This window comes from Convolutriloba macropyga, chromosome 1, assembly GCF_964194025.1.
Source record: "Convolutriloba macropyga chromosome 1, txConMacr16.3, whole genome shotgun sequence".
NCBI classification, from domain to species: domain Eukaryota; kingdom Metazoa; phylum Xenacoelomorpha; order Acoela; family Convolutidae; genus Convolutriloba; species Convolutriloba macropyga.
In genome coordinates this window covers 25,100,484-25,117,740 of record NC_134468.1, presented here as the reverse complement: position 1 = coordinate 25,117,740, position 17,257 = coordinate 25,100,484, and the positions used below count along the sequence as shown (strand labels likewise).

Here is a 17,257-nt window from a genome sequence, read left to right as displayed (position 1 = left end):
AAATTGTTAGCAAAATTTCATTTTAAATTTTTTTGCTTAAACTATTCGGAAATTAAAGAAAACATTAAAGAAATCATTTTGCATGCATTATGTTCAGTTTTTGAAATGCAACTTACTGTTGAGAGAGACTAAAGATCGGTTGTCCACCAATACAAGGGGCAATTGTAGGGTGCTGGATGACGTCATTGTATTTCACATGAATCAAACCGCGTGATCTTATAAGGTAAACGATCTGACGAAAAAAAATAGATAAATTAGCAGAGTCCGATCTTCCAACCTATTCTACAAACTTATTCTTTGTTAAAAAACGTTCATACTTTGATGCTTCACTTTATATTTGCTGTGATCTATTTGAAACCACAATAAAAAATGAAAAGCTCACAGCAGTAAAGGTAAAAGAAAGAAAAAAACTGAGCAGGTGCTGTTCTATTCAAATACAATACACATATTTGAGCATACGCGTGCTTCTTCTATGCATATGCATTATGTGCCTATAGACCATGTTTGATATATGCAAACGTGATCAATTTTAAATGAATAAATGAAAAAAAAACTCTTCCGCTTGGATTTTGTAAACAATATGCAACGGATTTTACTTATTTAACTGACAAAATATTTACTTGCTAGTTTTAGACTTATAATTACCCGGGAGATGGCAAGGCAAGTATTATTTTACGTATTATCATTTAAAATGTTTGTGAGACTTACGTGGACGAGTTATTTTTTTACGTGACCCCACCGGTAACCCTAGGCTTAGGTGAGAGACATCAAGGAAAGATAGTTCATATTAACCACTGATCATAAAGTCCTCAAACATCTGTCTAAAATCAGGTTTTCGACTTGCTGATTTAGAAGATCCTTTCTTTATCAAATACTCAAATAAAAACTTTAACTTGCAGCTTGGCAGTGAAACCCACAGACTTGACATTTCCTCCCGATTTCAAATTGTATGGAGGCAACAAAAACAACAGCAGTGCTGGAAAAATCAAACAAGATAACAGCCAACCGACTTTGTTGAAACCAGGTGCAGTGAACAAAGATTTCTCAAGGAATCTTAACTTCGAAGTGGTTTCTCACCAACGGAAAGAGGCGCCAAAACCTGCCAAACAGCAAAAATAGTGAGAACTTTTGAAATCTTAGAGCCATTTGGGCAGATATACTCTGAAAGAAAAATCGGAATTAATTTCAGTAGGAAGCTGATCAAAGATGAGGCTGTTTCAGAAGTAGAAGATGGTCTGCAGCCTTCACTGCAAACTTATTGCAGACTAATTAAAATAAAATTATCAAATCTAATTGTCAATTAAGTTACTAAAGAACGCCAAGTGTAGAATTTAAAATTCAGCTGGGGTGGTTCCGGGGCCTTAGCCTCTAAATTCCAACAAGCTTTGAAAATTATTCCTAAGTATTGTTTTTCTCTAAGTTAGCCCTCTAGGCGACTTTAATTCTCTTAAAGACCTTCTGCCCTAACTAACTTATAAAGAAAGACGGGCACAATCCTATACTTAGAAAAAGTTAACTTACACCAGCTAACTTCTAGTACTTATGCCTACTGAGAAAATTATATCAAAAAACAAGCTGAAATCTAACTACGAACTCTCTGTCTTAACAACAGAACGGAGAGACTTCGCTTACAAAATTAAGTTGAAAAGAGGCTCTGAATATCTACAAAAAATCAAGCGGTATATATACTCCGCAAAAGTAAATAATAGAGGTATAATCATGTCCAATTTCTTTTATAATCTAATCTTAGGCAAAAAAATTTAAAATTCAGCTAAGGCGGTTCGGGGGCCTTAGCCTCTAAATTCTATCAAGTTTTGAAAATAATTCCTATGTATTGTTTTTCTCTAAGTTAGCCTTACAGGCTACTTTAATTCTCCTCAAGACGTTCTGCCCTAACTAACTTATAAAGAAAGACGGGCACAATCCTATACTTAGAAAAAGTTAACTTACACCAGCTAACTTCTAGTACTTATGCATACTGAGAAAATTATATCAAAAAACAAGCTGAAATCTAACTACGAACTCTCTGTTTAACAACAGAACGGAGAGACTTCGCTTACAAAATTAAGTTGAAAAGAGGCTCTGAATATCTACAAAAATTCAAGCGGTATATATACTCCGCAAAAATAAATAATAGAGGTATAATCATGTCCAATTTCTTTTATAAACTAATCTTAGGAAAAAAAAATAAAAATTCAGCTAAGGTGGTTTGGGGGCCTTAGCCTCTAAATTATATCAAGTTTTGAAAATAATTCCTAAGTATTGTTTTTCTCTAAGTTAGCCCTCTAGGCGACTTTAATTCTCTTAAAGACCTTCTGCCATAACTAACTTATAAAGAAAGACGGGCACAATCCTATACTTAGAAAAAATTAACTAACACCTTTTCATTTCTAGTACTTTTGTCAACTTAGAAAAACATATCAAAAAACAAGCCGAAATCTAAATACGAACTCTGTGTCTTACCAACAGAAAGGAGAGACTTCGCTTACAAAATTAAGTTGAAAAGAGGCTCTGAATATCTACAAAAAATCAAGCGGTATATATACTCCGCAAAAGTATATAATAGAGGTATAATCATGTCCAATTTCTTTTATAATCTAATCTTAGGCAAAAAAATTTAAAATTCAGCTAAGGCGGTTCGGGGGCCTTAGCCTCTAAATTCTATCAAGTTTTGAAAATAATTCCTAAGTATTGTTTTTCTCTAAGTTAGCCCTCTAGGCGACTTTAATTCTCTTAAAGACCTTCTGCCATAACTAACTTATAAAGAAAGACGGGCACAATCCTATACTTAGAAAAAATTAACTAACACCTTTTCATTTCTAGTACTTTTGTCAACTTAGAAAAACATATCAAAAAACAAGCCGAAATCTAAATACGAACTCTGTGTTTTACCAACAGAAAGGAGAGACTTCGCTTACAAAATTAAGTTGAAAAGAGGCTCTGAATATCTACAAAAAATCAAGCGGTAAATATACTCCGCGAAAGTAAATAGTAGAGATATAATCATGTCCAATTTCTTTTTATAAACTAATCTTAGGAAAAAAGTCTCAAAAATCACATGGTTGAATTAAGTTTATCCCAAATTTGTTAAGTAACCTCTATATTGAGACAAGAAATCTTAAGATTCGTTAGAGGTTCTGAATTCGTTCAGTTTAGACAAAGTAAGAACTATCATTAATAATCAAAATCAATATTTGTTCCGATAAACCGAACTGAGAAATGGTTCTGAGAAATAACCCAAGGTTAGTACTTTTCTAAAATTTCATAAGTTTTCATATTTTTCTCAAGATATCTTAAGATAGAAAATCCATTTCTACACCAAGTAAATTAAATGTTTTATCAGGATTGTACCATCTATAAAGAATGAGGCTTTTATATTAAGAAGGGGACTAGGCAATGTGGGTTTGAACATATTACTCTGAACGTACTCTTCGACATTTTGGTCATAAATGTCTACCAAATGAAGATGAGATAGGAAGCTTTCAGAAATTCATATAGTGTTCCAGAAAAAAAATTTTTTGGGTGGAAAAATTAGTAAAATTTGAAACCATTGACAGAATTAAATAATGCGTTGTCGCATTAGAGGGCCAATTATAAATACAGTTTAAAAGTATGTGAAACAAGTAATAACAACAAAACAAAAAATATTTGACAAAAAATTTAATATTTTTCTTTCAAAATGCTATGTAACAAAGTCAGAAAGCCATACAAAAAAATCTACACTACAGCAATTCACTTGTCGTTCACAACAGGACAGATGGACATCTAATTTATGAGACTAGGTAAAATGTCAACAAAAAAGGGGGCAAATTCAATGGTTGGTTGAATTTTTTTGATACTAAATAATTACAAAAGTCACAACGAGTATTTGCTTTCAGCTAATAAACTCATAATCGAATAGCACAAAATTTGTTACCAAACCCATAGGACCTTTATTGATGAGAATAACATTTAAGATTACAAAAAAAAACAAAAACAAGCAAAACTCAAAAATTTAGAAATAATTGAGAAGATTACGAAGTTTTCAAGCCAATAAAGTCATTAAATAATGATCAATTGATTTTAATGTTTACTTTGGTGTCATATTGTCTCATATCTTTAGAATGTGCATGTCATTGAACAGGAATTAAATAAAGTCAATAGAAAATATATTGTTTGTTCAAAAAGCAAGTTCATGCCAACTGTCATTGATGAGACCAAGTTACAATTTAAAGTTAAAATTTAATTTGAACGTTTCTCAAGACTGCGAAAAGAACCAGAAGAAAGGTAAAAACAAAAAAAAAACAATAAAAAACTTGCAAAAATTTTTAGGCAATAAATCTAAGTTATTCACCGATGCTTCATATAAACTTAGTTAAACCCCTTCTCTTTGCTAATAGGAACTTTTATTGTTGTGATAGTTTCACTAGACTTAAAAAAGAATTCTAAACACAATCAAACATTCAATATGTTAATTTTATTTGTTTTCAATAATAATTTTTGAAAGGTATTAGTACCAAAATAAACAAAACCAGAAGCAATAAGCTCACTCACTGAAATATTTTCGACAATACTTCAACAGGAAATCAAGCAGACCTCTAAGCAATTAGAACATGCCACACGAATAACACAAGAGAAACATAAAGAAGCAAAAGATAAAGATCGATTAAAAAACTGCAAAAAAGTGACAAAGCTATTTCATTTATGTTCAACTGTTCTTCCCTCTAAGGAGACAATAATTTTAAAGCAACAAGATATTACTAGAAGAACTTTATGACAAAGATACAAAAACACAAAAGCTTTTTTAATATTTCAAAAAAAAACTTAAAACCGTTGGCTAAAACTTGAAGCTGCTCAACATAATAATTCTTTTTTCAATAGCAATGGAGTAGTCCTGAAATTATTGGAGTCGAACAACAAACTGACAGAGAAATAGAATAAAAAGAATAGGAGTTCAATAAAAAATTTGAAAAAAATTCTCCTCAAAATTATAGCAGCCAATAAGGTAACAACTGAAAATTTAGATAGGTTCATTTACTCATCTGTAGGACGCAGATATTTCTCCATATTTTGATATCCAGTCATTAGACTATATAAGCCCGCAAGAGCTGTAAATAATCAAAAAAACAACTTAAAGTGCGCGATCATTTACTATCGAAACCATTAAAAAATGACTTTTCCCTGAAAACAAAGTTTTGTTTCATGGGGACGCGTTTGATCGTAAATGAGCTCTACCTTTAAAAAAAACTGACATGAAAATTAATTGGACAGCATTTCATGTGAAGAATTTTGTGAATAGATTTGAAAGAAACTGCGGTCCAACATGAGTCAAAGACTTTTCATTGTAGAAATCCATAACGACTAAAACTATCCATGTTATCGCTGCGCGTCCAATAAAAACACTTAAATAGTCAAACATTTTGTGAAATACATAGTTCGAGAGTCCAATTTTAAACAAAAAAATTTGACCAAAAATTGAACATTGGTTAAGCAAATGGTGAAAAAAGTCAGCTGAAATCACACGAACTCTCTCAAAAAACTCAAACCTCAAAAGTTCCCCAAAAACAAAACAGAACGATAAAAATTGTTTTCAATTTCGAGTTCTTTGCTGGTCTTTCAAGTTTTTCTAATGATACTTCTCAAAAAATAGAAATATAAAATCTATCTTTCAAAATACTAAGTAACAAAGTCAAAATCCCATACGAAAGAATCTACCCTGCTGCAACAGAACAGATGTCGTTTGCAACAGAACAGATGGACCTGTAACTTATGAGACTAGGTAAAATGTCGACAAAAGAAAAAAGAAAGGTTGCAATATTCAACAGTCGGTTGAGTTATTGAAACCAAATAATTACAAAAGTCAGAACTAGTATTTGTTTTCAGCTAAAAATTACATAATCGAATAACACAAGACTTGTTACAAAACACATAGGACCTTTATTTGTGAGAGAAACATATAAGATAAAATTAAAGACAAGCAAAATTCAAAAATTTAGAAACAATATACAAAATTACAAAGTTTTCAAGCCAAAAAGTCAATAAAAAATGATGAATTGATTTAAATGTTTACTTTGATTGCATATTGTCTCATAACTTTAGAACGTGCATGTCATTGAACGGGAGTTAAATAAAACCAATAGAACAAATATTGTTCGTTTAAAAGCAAGTTCATGCCAATTGTCATTGATGTTACAAGTGAACGTTAAAATTTAACTTTTCTCAAGAATGCAAAACAAAAAATATCAATGAATACTTGCGAAAATTATAAGGCACAAAAGCCTAATTTATACACTGAAACTTCATATAAACTTCATATAAACGTAGTTAAACCTTTTTTCTGTGCCAAAAGACCTTTTATTGTTGTGATAGTTTCAATAGACTTAATAAAGAATTCTAAACACAACCAAACATTCAATATGTTATAGATATTTGTTTTCACTAATATTTTTTGAAAAATATTGGTACCAAAATCAGCACAACCACAAGCAATTAACTCAATAACCGAAATACATTTGACTATAATTCAATAGGAAATCAAGCACAACTCTAAACAATTAGAACATTTCTTGGGATTAACACAAGAGAAACATAAAGATACAAAAGTTAAAGATCCATAAAAAAGTGCAACAAAGTGACAAAGCTATTTCAAATATGTTGAACTTTTCTTCTCTCTAACAACATGGAGATAATAGTTCTAGAGAGACAAGACATCAGTGGAACAATTATGTGACAAAGATACAAAACCACAAAAACTATTTTACTGTTTAAAAAAAACGTAAAACCGTTAGTTAAAACTTGCAGCTGCCCAACATATTAATTCTTCTTTCAATAGCAATGGAGAAGTCCTGAAATTTGTGGGGTCGAGCAATAAATTGACAGAAAAAAGAATAAAAGGAATACGAATTCAATAAAAACTTTGAAAAAAAAAACAACGTAAAGTGTGCGATCATTTAATGTCGAAACCATTAAAAAATAACCTGTTCCCTGAAAACAAAATAAAGTTTCATGGAGCCGCGTTTGAACGTAAATGAGCTCTGCCTTTTGAAAAAACTGACATGAAAATTAATTTCTGCGTTCCATGTGAAAAAATTTCCTGAAAAGATTTTAAAGAAACTGCGGCCCAATATAAATCAAAGAATTTTCATTCTACAATTCCACTATGACTAAAACTATCTTTGTTATGACAGTGCGTCTAATAAATTGATTCAAAACATAGTGAAATACATTGTTTGAGACGCCAGTTTTAAACAAAAATTTTGTACAAAAATTGAACATTAGTTAGGTTAATGGTGAAAAAAATCGGCTCAAAACACATGAACGCTCACATAAAGTTCAAAACTCAATAACTCCCCAAAAAACAAGAGAGAACCATAAAAATTGTTTTGAATGTCAAGTTTTTTTGGAAAGTCTTTCTAATGATACTACTCACAAATCTCTATGATTAATATATCGAACGGCCAAATTTGACTTAACAAAAAAACCGGTTAATTTTTTAGTCCCTCACCCCACTAATGTTGCGTCAAAACAATAATCTTTGAGCTTTGAACTTTTATGAATCAGGCTTTTTAGTTGCTAATTTTTACTGTGATCCTGAAAAGCGTCCGGAAATATCAGCGAGCATTTTTATTATCGAGTTAGGCTAATTTTTGAAATGCAAAAGACGCTTTTTAACACATCTCATTGTTACCTACCAACCCTTTTAATATAATTCTTGCATTATCAAGTTCGACTACTAACACTTTTTCCATAGAATTATGCTCCAATGCGTTTTCTGAGGCTCAGTTTATACGTATACATAAATGGCAATGGATAGCCTTACTTGTTATCAGGCTAAAGAAATCATTATGAACAGTGCAAAAGCAAGCATCGGTTTCTTCAGAAATGGTAATCACGACAAAAGTTTTGTTCAAGGAAAACGGAAACAGTTCCGACTGTTGTTCCGGTTCCTGCCTTACACACTTCTTTATGTAAAAAATTCTTACGTTCTTGTGTTTCAGTATTGTAAGCAGGGTTACCTCGAATTCTCTGTCGAATGACCTGTCTAAAATAGTGACGACTGTCTCCAGAGGACAAAGGTCAAACATCGATGATTTCACAAAAGGACACCTGAACGAACGACATCTGAACCCGATTGTACCTGCCCAATTGGGGTTAGTTAGCCGCTTAATACATTAGGTTAATACATTAGCCGCTTAATCGTTAGCATTTGGTATCATATTTCGGTGAAGCCCCGCTCAAAATCTGAAGTCAATACTGTTTTTAGGGATGTTGAGTTGAAATGGGGAGAAAAATACGCAAAACCAATCAAGAAAAAGTCCGAACACAAAAAGCCCGTGAAACCGAAGGGGAAACCTGCCAAAGGTGTGTCAGAATACAAAACAATGAACTACGCTTTGCAAGAATTTGTGATGCGCACAGCGGGTGCTAACAACCTACTATCGACAGTATTCGAGGACACAGCAAGCGAACAAGCACCTCCCAGAACAAGCTCAGCTAAAACTAGAAATCCACCGCCTGATCAAGAACTGGAAATTACAGAACTCGAGGAAGATCAGCTCATTTTGGGAACGAATGAAGAGATCCCGGAAAATGAGGAGCGTAAGGGGTCTTTGACGTCGGAAGATCTTGGGATTTACGAAGCTGATGAGTCTACGATCAATGAGATTTCAGTCCTGCAGAATATTCATCCGACTTCAGGTCAGATATCAATAGAGTTCGTTCAGTTAGGGTTTAGATTAAGAGATCTTAATTAAATCAAAATTCAAAGGTGTAGTTGTAAGATTGGTCGTCATCTCTTGTTTTTGACAAAAGTTAGAACAAAATAAAAAGGCAAAATTTAAACTCACTTCTAACTTCCCTTTACCAATTTTTTTGGAGTAAATTTGCTCATTTTTGGTGCTTATTTCCACTTTTTGTCTCTTAATACATTGAAAATGTGGTCAATGTTTATTTTCGGCTCAATCCCCTAATTGTATTATTTATTCAATTTATTCGATATGATCATTTGCGTGCACAATTTAAGCACTTTCCATATTATCTAAGTGAGGTCTTGCAAGCTTCCTCCACCTTCTAAGTAAGCATGTTTAATACGATATCCAATTATTAGTTTTCATATTGAATTTTGGGAGATTTTTAAACCCGTTTTTTTTTCAATTTGTTTCAGGAAGCAACTGGCACAAAGCTCCACAAGTGGAAGAAGTGAAACCAGGGGAAGTTAAGCTACCCAAAATACAATTGATTAAGAAACCCTCTCACACCCCCACTCCTCCAGGCACCCCAGGAGAAGCCAAGACTAAATTCCTCACTTCTCATTTCTATGGAGCTACCAAGAAAGACCAGTTCTCGGGATTTCTGGGATTTCAAAGCCGAGTGTTGAACTTTGAGAATCGAGAAGTGAAATTGGTTTCAAACAATATGGCATCCAAGTACTACAAAGACAAACTCAGAAAGGTTAGCAAAACAAAAACTTTTGGAAAATTACAAAAAAAATTACAGAAGTTGCAAAATATTACAATAACGTCAGTTTCGCCAAATTAGCCAGAAACCAAAAAAAAAATTTGTAAGCAGTGTAATTACTATTTGTTATTTCACAGCTTTTTTGATAGATTATCATGAGATATTCGTTGTAGATGTTTGCAAGACAACAACAGTTTCGAAGTTTGAGAAAAATTCCAAGAAAATTTAAAGTTTTTTCAGCTGCTCACTTCATTTCCTTCAAAGACTATCCGTGCTTCATCCCCGAATCTGGAAAAAGTGTTTGCCCATGGACAGATATGGGACGACCTCGTCAAAGACTTGCCTATTTTTGGACCAGTTCTTGCAGTCATTAAGGTATCCATAATTTGAACAAAATATGTTTTACATCTTTCGAGTGGAAGTCCAGTCTTAAATGACGACGCTCTTATCATACCATTTTGTACTCACTACAGAAAAAAATTCTTTGCTCAAATTACAAGGTCCTGCAACCCAAAATGCAAAGAATGCAATGATCTGGAGTTGGTTTAATCAGAAATAATTTTTTGGGTCTGTGATCAGGTGTTTAGGTCTGGTAAGATGATATCAAAACCGCGCGAAAGTCCAATCATTGGCCATTTCAAGAGCATAAAAAGTCTGATCACAGGCGGATTAGAAGGTAAAGATTCGAGAAGAGAATATTACAAAAACTGATTAAACGGAGATTTCAGCACAAGTAATGTCTGATCAGAGGTCAGTTTTTCTTTGTTTTCAGGTCAATTTGGTTTGAATTTCACATATTATAGCTACACGTTTCACCGTAGCACACTTGGTATCTCCCGCAAACTTTAAACAGACGTGATTCCGCTGGAAAAAAAATTTGGCGGCTAAGTTTTTTTTTACATTTGACCTTTAAGTTTTGATTTTAAATATCAACAATTATTAGTAAATTAATAATAATTTGTGACTGGTAAAATTTAACTCCAGGGTTATATATTCTTAATTTATCTGTTCAAAAACATCACATATTTAACATATTTAACATTGAACTGAAGCGGCATTTAGACCGGAGAAGAGTAGTTGATTTGTTTATTTATAATAAACAAAATCATTATTTGGAAAAACAATGTGTGCAGAATGAGTATGAGAACTACTTGAGACATCTTGCATTGAACGAGAGACACAAACTGGAATCCGGATCTCTGGAGAGCGAGGTGACAGGTCTCCTCACAGCTGGGACTGCTGTAACATCAGCATCAGGAGGAGGCAAACGAGGAGTAGTAGGGGGAGGTGGCGACATGGGCCATGTAATGGAATCTGACGTCATAGTTGAAGAGGAGTCACGTAACAGTGAGATGGAGGCAGAGATCGAGTTGTTAATGGAGGGCAACAGAAGGTTAGCAAAATGGAGTTTATGAGGATTAATCTGATTGCCTGTTTTTTTCTGATGACTTGATTCCAAACATGTAAAGCCATGAAAGATAACCAAATGTTTAATTAATTACATTTTCTCTGATAATTTGTCCGTATACAGTTCTGCAAAGGAATAGAACAAAATTTGTTGACAAAATTTCAAGTTAATACAAGCCAACGCTTTGTTTTTTGGTTAAAAATACAATCAGACGGACGGAAACTGTTTGTTAAATCTTCACACATGTTAAAGGGCTTAATTTAGTTTTTAAAAAGTTACGAACAAAAATTGAATTTCCAGACCTTATTTTCAACGTGCTTATGTTCCTGTGCATAAATATAATGAATAGGAGCGGGAGGCACTGGAATGGGCAGTAAATAGTCACGATCTGAATGAAATTGGTCAATCTGATCCATTTCGGAGTAACAATTATGAAAACAGACAGACCGCCTACAAAATTTTGAAGAACTAAAGGCGTATTGACCCGTTACTAGAGAACTAATTTTAACTCAAAATGCGCTTTTTGAAAATTATTCAGGTGTACGTAGCTTTTTGATAGCATAGTATCTTTATCCATTTTCATTGTTTAGTTTGCACGAGCAAATCAAGTCAGTGAGAAGACGAGTTGAGGCTCGCAAAGAGACACGAAAATTGTCTCTTCTTGGAGGTAATCATCAGTTACGTTTAAATTGGTTGTCACAAATTTGCTGTGCAAAAAATTGCTTGCTCTTTTGTTCGCAATTTTTTTGAATAGTTTTTCTTCCTTCAGCGAAAAAATTAATACTTTAATGATCAGCTCTCAACCAGGCTTATCAATGCAATAGTTTTTGGGTAATAAGAAACACCAGCGCTTACCGTAGAACAAAAAAGCCTGCTCATTAACCAAACTATTTTTTTGTCCCTTAACAAGAGATAATTTTTATGTCTGCAGAAACAGATCAAGTGCCGGATGAGTTGAAACTGAGCAGGAGTGAGATAGTGTTGGGACTGAGAGAGGAGATTCTGTCCACAATGAAGAAGATAGAAGCAACCAAGAGTGAGATGAAACATGACATGGTTCCCAGAGTTCTCAGCCAGTCCATCCACGATTTGGCCAATCAAGATCAGGTAAAGTGTTCAAGTTTTCAAAATCCATTTAGCTTGAGTTACTCTGCTTTTCTCTATGCTTGGTCTATTATTGTTTCAACCCTCAAATTTATTTAACAGTTAGGAATTTTATACTACCCTGGCGTTTCTGTTTTTGTTAAGTCAATCTTGGCCGACGTTTCGTGCGAGATACAAGTGATACAATCCTCGGACAACTATTTTTCGATATTTTGCCTGGTCCCGAAAAAAATAAAGATTAATGAATACATTTTATCAGAATGAAAATTTGAAGATTATTGTAAATTGTTGAAAAATACTCCATGAAACTTTCGATTAAATTTGTGCCCTACATCAAGTCTTGGACCATATTCAAACTTGATCAAAAGATTAACAAATTTAGCAACCGGAAACTTTTTTTGAAAATGCATACATTTCAATTCTCTAATTCAAACGAGAACATCATTTTTTAGAACTTTTGCAAATATTTTGATACAATTTTTCCTTTATAAATTTTTTCTTAACTGTATTTTGTTTCAACTGCCAACGTATGGAACGATAAAGAAGAGTAACCACTGGGTTATCAATGAGACCCTTCATGTCCCATTATCACAAAGTCTTCACATATGTAGAAACTGGTGGAGAGGTACAGTGAGCTGTGTGAGAGAGTGATTGAGATGTCTACACAAGTGGGTAAAGAGTTCAACGACGAACTGGGCAGAGCTGTCATATCACCAATGGAAATAAAGTCAGTTACACTTTCGTTAAGCAGTGGATAATAATCTGAAAACTAAGCTTGTATCTTATTATTTATGCAGTTTTTATTCGGTAAGTAATAATGTTTCACCTATAATTCGAAACCGAAGAATACAAGTTATTAAGCGCTGGTAATTATACCTTTCAGACGCGATCAATTTAATTTAAGAATGTTCTCTACAAGTTTTGAGAAATTCCGATACGAAGGAAACTCATACGACGCAATTTTCGTACAAAATTCAAGCTTCAGATTTTTAGACCTGCATACCGTTTCTCGCAAAAAAAGCGAGTGGCAAAATTGATTTCTGTTCTCTTTTGCAATTTTTTCAAAATTTTTCCTTGTCCAAATTTATATCATGGTGACAAAATGCTTTTTAGAACTCGGTTTAAATTTCAGAATGTTGTGGCGGAAACTGAAGACAATGAATGTCGTTGGGAAATATGTCTTGACTAATGAGAGACCAATAATGTCATCCGAAGGCACTGAAGTCCAATCTGAGTCAGCCAATCAGAATATAGAAGAAGCTGTCAGCATCAACCAATCAGATATAGAGGCAGTGACAGTTGAACAGAAAATTGAAGACAGCTGCAGTTCAAGCCAATCACCTTCTACTGTACATGAACCAAGGCCAGAATCAAGTCGGCGGGAAGATTTTGACTTCTATTTCTGATCATTTTCATCAGAATCGTGATAAACCTGAAAACCGTCTAGAATGTTTTAAATTTAACACTGAATTTACTCTAATGCAAGCTTTTTTGGATACAATAGTGTAAGAGATTTCTATTCAGAAAATTCTTGATGATTCTCGCTAATTCCTCAGAAAAAAAGTTGATTTACTATGTCGCTCATTTATCAGTCGGTAGTTCTACTATTCACTATAATTTTTCATTTTTTTAAGACGAAAAAATGTTTAAGTTGATAAATCTGAAACTACTTTCATGATAGAAAAATTGTACTGGCTTTTATTTGTGGATTGATTGTCATTCTATTAGCGGGACTTTTATGTGCATTTTTCAAAGCAAAAAGAAAAATTGCTGTAAATTAGCGTAAGTTGAAAAATTAAACATCTTTAAAAGTTTTTTCTAAAAAGAAAAGAATACTCTAGGAACTTTCAATATTGAGCAAACCAATTTGCTTACTTGATAGCAAAAATTTAAAAAAAAACTTTTAATAGAAAATTTGTACAAATAATTTAAATTTGAGTTAAAGTGCGGAGTATCTATCACTAGCCATAACAAATCACTAGCCATAACAAAACATTTTACTTTATTTCTGCAAAACTGCTGTAGTTTTTCTGGCGTTTTTAGGAATAAAAGCCCTGAAATTTTTTCAGGAAGTAAATGTTTCATCGGCTGCGCTCAAAAATTCCCGTGAAACTAAAGTAGAAACATATTGAAAATCACACACGAAAACTTGACAAATCGTGGTACGATCTTGGCAAGATTTTTGACAAAAACCGTCAAGACATATAGGAACCCATAAATTCTTGGCATGAAATTCTAAAAACATGATATATCTAAGACAAACCATCACATCTATATATATATTTATATAAATATATATATATATATATATATATATATATATATTTATATATAAAAATATATGTAAATATATATATATATATATATATATATATATATACATATATATAAATATATATATATATATATATATATATATATATGTATATATATATATATATATAAATATATATATATATATATATATATATATATATATATATATCAATGTTACTTAGTAAAATAAATGAGCAATGCGTGGATTGAATTGAACAATTTAAAAAAAAGCGAGAAAAAATTATTACGTAAACTCTTAACCATGTAAGCCTCACAAAAAGATTAAATGCACATAAAATCTCTTCTAATTTACTTAGAAAGGTCGGAAAAAGTTCGTTTAACATAATTTTCGTTGAAGCTAATTGCGCTCATTTTAGGCTTAATAATTTTATGTTTCAAAAACTTCTCGGTCATCAGCCTTAGACTGAGACCTGCAAAAAAAAGTTGCTAGATTTGCCGTTTTGATGTAGTTTGATTTTGCCTTGATACGTTTTGAATACAGCTGCTTACATCTTGTTTATGCGTCCTTTTTTAATACAAAAGCTTCGAAGGAGTGTTTTTAGCACCTTTTTTGTTGATGCCGCGTTATTTTGGCTCCCCACCAGGGACAAACTGCCCACGCTCTCCCTCTCTCGTACGTAATCTCACGCAAGGTATGCAAACGAAACTGTAGACAGAGAAGTGAGGAATGCATCTCAGTTCTGGTGGACAAGACGGGCAAAAAGTGCGAGATGATTGCACAGAAGGGAGCTGCCCTTGATGGTCCCGAAAACACTCTGGGGTCAATCTAAAAGGCAGCAGGCTGCTTCAATGAATTTGACGGAGTAGAACATGATGTGCAATTGACCCGAGACAAAGTGGCGGTTGTGATTCACGACGAAACTGTGGACCGGACAACAGAATGGGACAGCTATGAACAACGGCGATTGGCTATAAAGAGTATTGACTGGCAAAAAAACTGTAAGAACTATCCGAACAACTTGAACGTGATTTTTGATAATTTGATGCTGTAAATTTATATCCGCAACCGACAAATATAGTTAAGCCCCCTTAATTTGCACAAATTTATATCCACTTTTTTCGTGTATTTTTTCCCTGGTCACCGGCAACCAACCCCTTAATTTTTTCTCGGAAAATAGCAATTTTGACAAATTTTTGTCAAAATCCAGAATTAATCAAATTGCGGTGTTTCTTTGCTGTTTTTGACATAAAAAGCGAAGCAAAAAAGTTTGAAAAAATCGATCAAACTTGAGAAAATTGTGCAATAATTTATATAAAGCGTTGATGGATTGCGGATCAAACATTTGTACCAAAAAGAGTAAAAATTACAACATTTTTTTCAACATTTTCATATTTTGAGAAAAAAAATCAGATAAATGATTTTTTCACAAATAAGCGCATAATCTCGGAAAGTCGAGAAAATTGTTCATTTAGCATCAAGGTTCGGAGTCTGAGCAACACTCACATCAGCTATGTTGTAATAATATTATATGGTTTTCATATTAGCTGCCAGTTCACTGCATCACGCCATAAAAACATTGCCTCAAGCGATACAGGACCATTTTAAAAAAGGAGTTTACGCATTATCGGGTCTGAGTTTCAGTCCTAACGCGATGAAAGTACGAAAAACTGCTCAGTTTCAATTGAGTCATTTCTTCCGTGATAAGAAGAGGCTAGTTATATGGCATGATGTGGTGAACAATTCATTGTCCCGTCATCGCAGTAACAACAATAAGCCTTTAACACCTTCGCAGCTTATTGCAGTGTTTGAAACCTATCTGGAGCGTTAGCAGCCATAGTGCATTGCCCCAGAGAGGGAACTCCTGATATTTACAATCAGTTCAAACTTAAAACTCTAGTTACCATCCATATAGTGAAAGACATTTTGGCCAGACGTAAACAGAAACATCCTAGTTTACTTAAAGAGTACAGAGGTTTACATCATAATCCTACGCTTGAGCTAAAAACAGTCACTATAGTGTTAGCACATAAAAACAACCAGCGGTCCTTGATAACACGCTCCCGACCAAAAAAACTTGCTAAGCGCTGTCCTGAAACGCTTCGCACCAGTCATGCGTTCGAGGAGGCGGAACTCACTCAAGCCTGTGATAACCTGAATGTGACTTAGTCTTGCGTTGTAATGGGAGTCTACCGGCTGACTGGCGGTGTGACTTAGTTTACTCACAAGGTACGGTTAGTTTGTGGTTGGTTCTCTCCAATAGCGCTTTACTAAACGTTTCGCTCTCCCCATTTTTTGTGTTATTCACTATCGTCCGTTTTCTGCAGGTTATCTGGTTTCATTTTCCCGTTTCCATCTTTTTTGTTTCCGTGTCGCCGTGTTTCTTTGTTTTCCCCGTTTATCTGTTGTATAATACAGTAATTTGAGTTTCTGCTGTACTATTATTTTTGCTGGTATGCTGGTTGATTTTTTAGTCTCGTTCCTTGCTAGGGTTTGACTTAAGTTCATTCTGGAGTTTCCTGGCCCTTTCGATTTTTGGTTATACTACTTCGTTGCCGTAAATTGTTCTGATGTTAGTAGATAAAGCCCCATAATGTTTTGTGCGAGTTTGCTTGTCAGTAGCTTCTCTCCCTCATTCTAGGGTGTGACTTAAGTTTTTTCTGGAGTTACGGCTAGTTTGATTGGTTGATTTTGTTGCTGTGGTCTGCTAGCATTGTTCTTCACGCCTCCTCGCTCGTGGCTTACCGTCTCCCCACGTGCTATCCCGGCTTTCAGTCCCGTTGTCGTTACCTATTTGGTTGTTGCGGCTCATGAACAGAAAGGTTGGTGTTAGCCTCAACTTGACTATGTGTTTTGAGATCGAAGTGTGAGTTTAGAGGTTGAGTTGAAGAAGGACGTGAGACAATGACTTGGTTGGAAAGGGCGATAGAACCAGAAAAGTGCAAACTCGGTTGATTTGCAACATCTGCCACGTTTCTGGCCGTCGAAGAATTGACACAATCTCGAACAAGTTTCTTACTCTTGACTGAACCTAT

General features: G+C 33.8%; 2 protein-coding genes across 2 annotated transcripts in view; one reads left to right on the top strand and one right to left on the bottom strand.

Annotated features, from left to right (window-relative positions):
• The window catches only part of LOC142337080 (cyclic nucleotide-binding domain-containing protein 1-like), a 28,497-nt gene extending 28,156 nt beyond the window's left edge, over nucleotides 1-341 (bottom strand). Inside the window, exon 1 of the mRNA XM_075386151.1 lies at nucleotides 117-341. Within this exon, the coding sequence (XP_075242266.1) occupies nucleotides 117-186 (70 nt within the window). The 5' untranslated portion in view covers nucleotides 187-341. The remainder of the gene's footprint in view (nucleotides 1-116) is intronic.
• Nucleotides 342-447: 106 nt separating this feature from the next.
• On the top strand, nucleotides 448-13,437 carry LOC142337070 (uncharacterized). The gene is made up of 11 exons (XM_075386140.1): nucleotides 448-660; nucleotides 900-1,118; nucleotides 7,977-8,129; nucleotides 8,243-8,676; nucleotides 9,143-9,429; nucleotides 9,676-9,810; nucleotides 10,569-10,828; nucleotides 11,434-11,510; nucleotides 11,775-11,950; nucleotides 12,559-12,674; nucleotides 13,080-13,437. Exons 1-11 carry the CDS (start codon nucleotides 653-655, stop codon nucleotides 13,351-13,353), a joined length of 2,139 nt encoding a protein of 712 aa, XP_075242255.1. The 5' UTR covers nucleotides 448-652; the 3' UTR covers nucleotides 13,354-13,437.
• The last annotated feature ends 3,820 nt before the right edge of the window (nucleotides 13,438-17,257 follow it).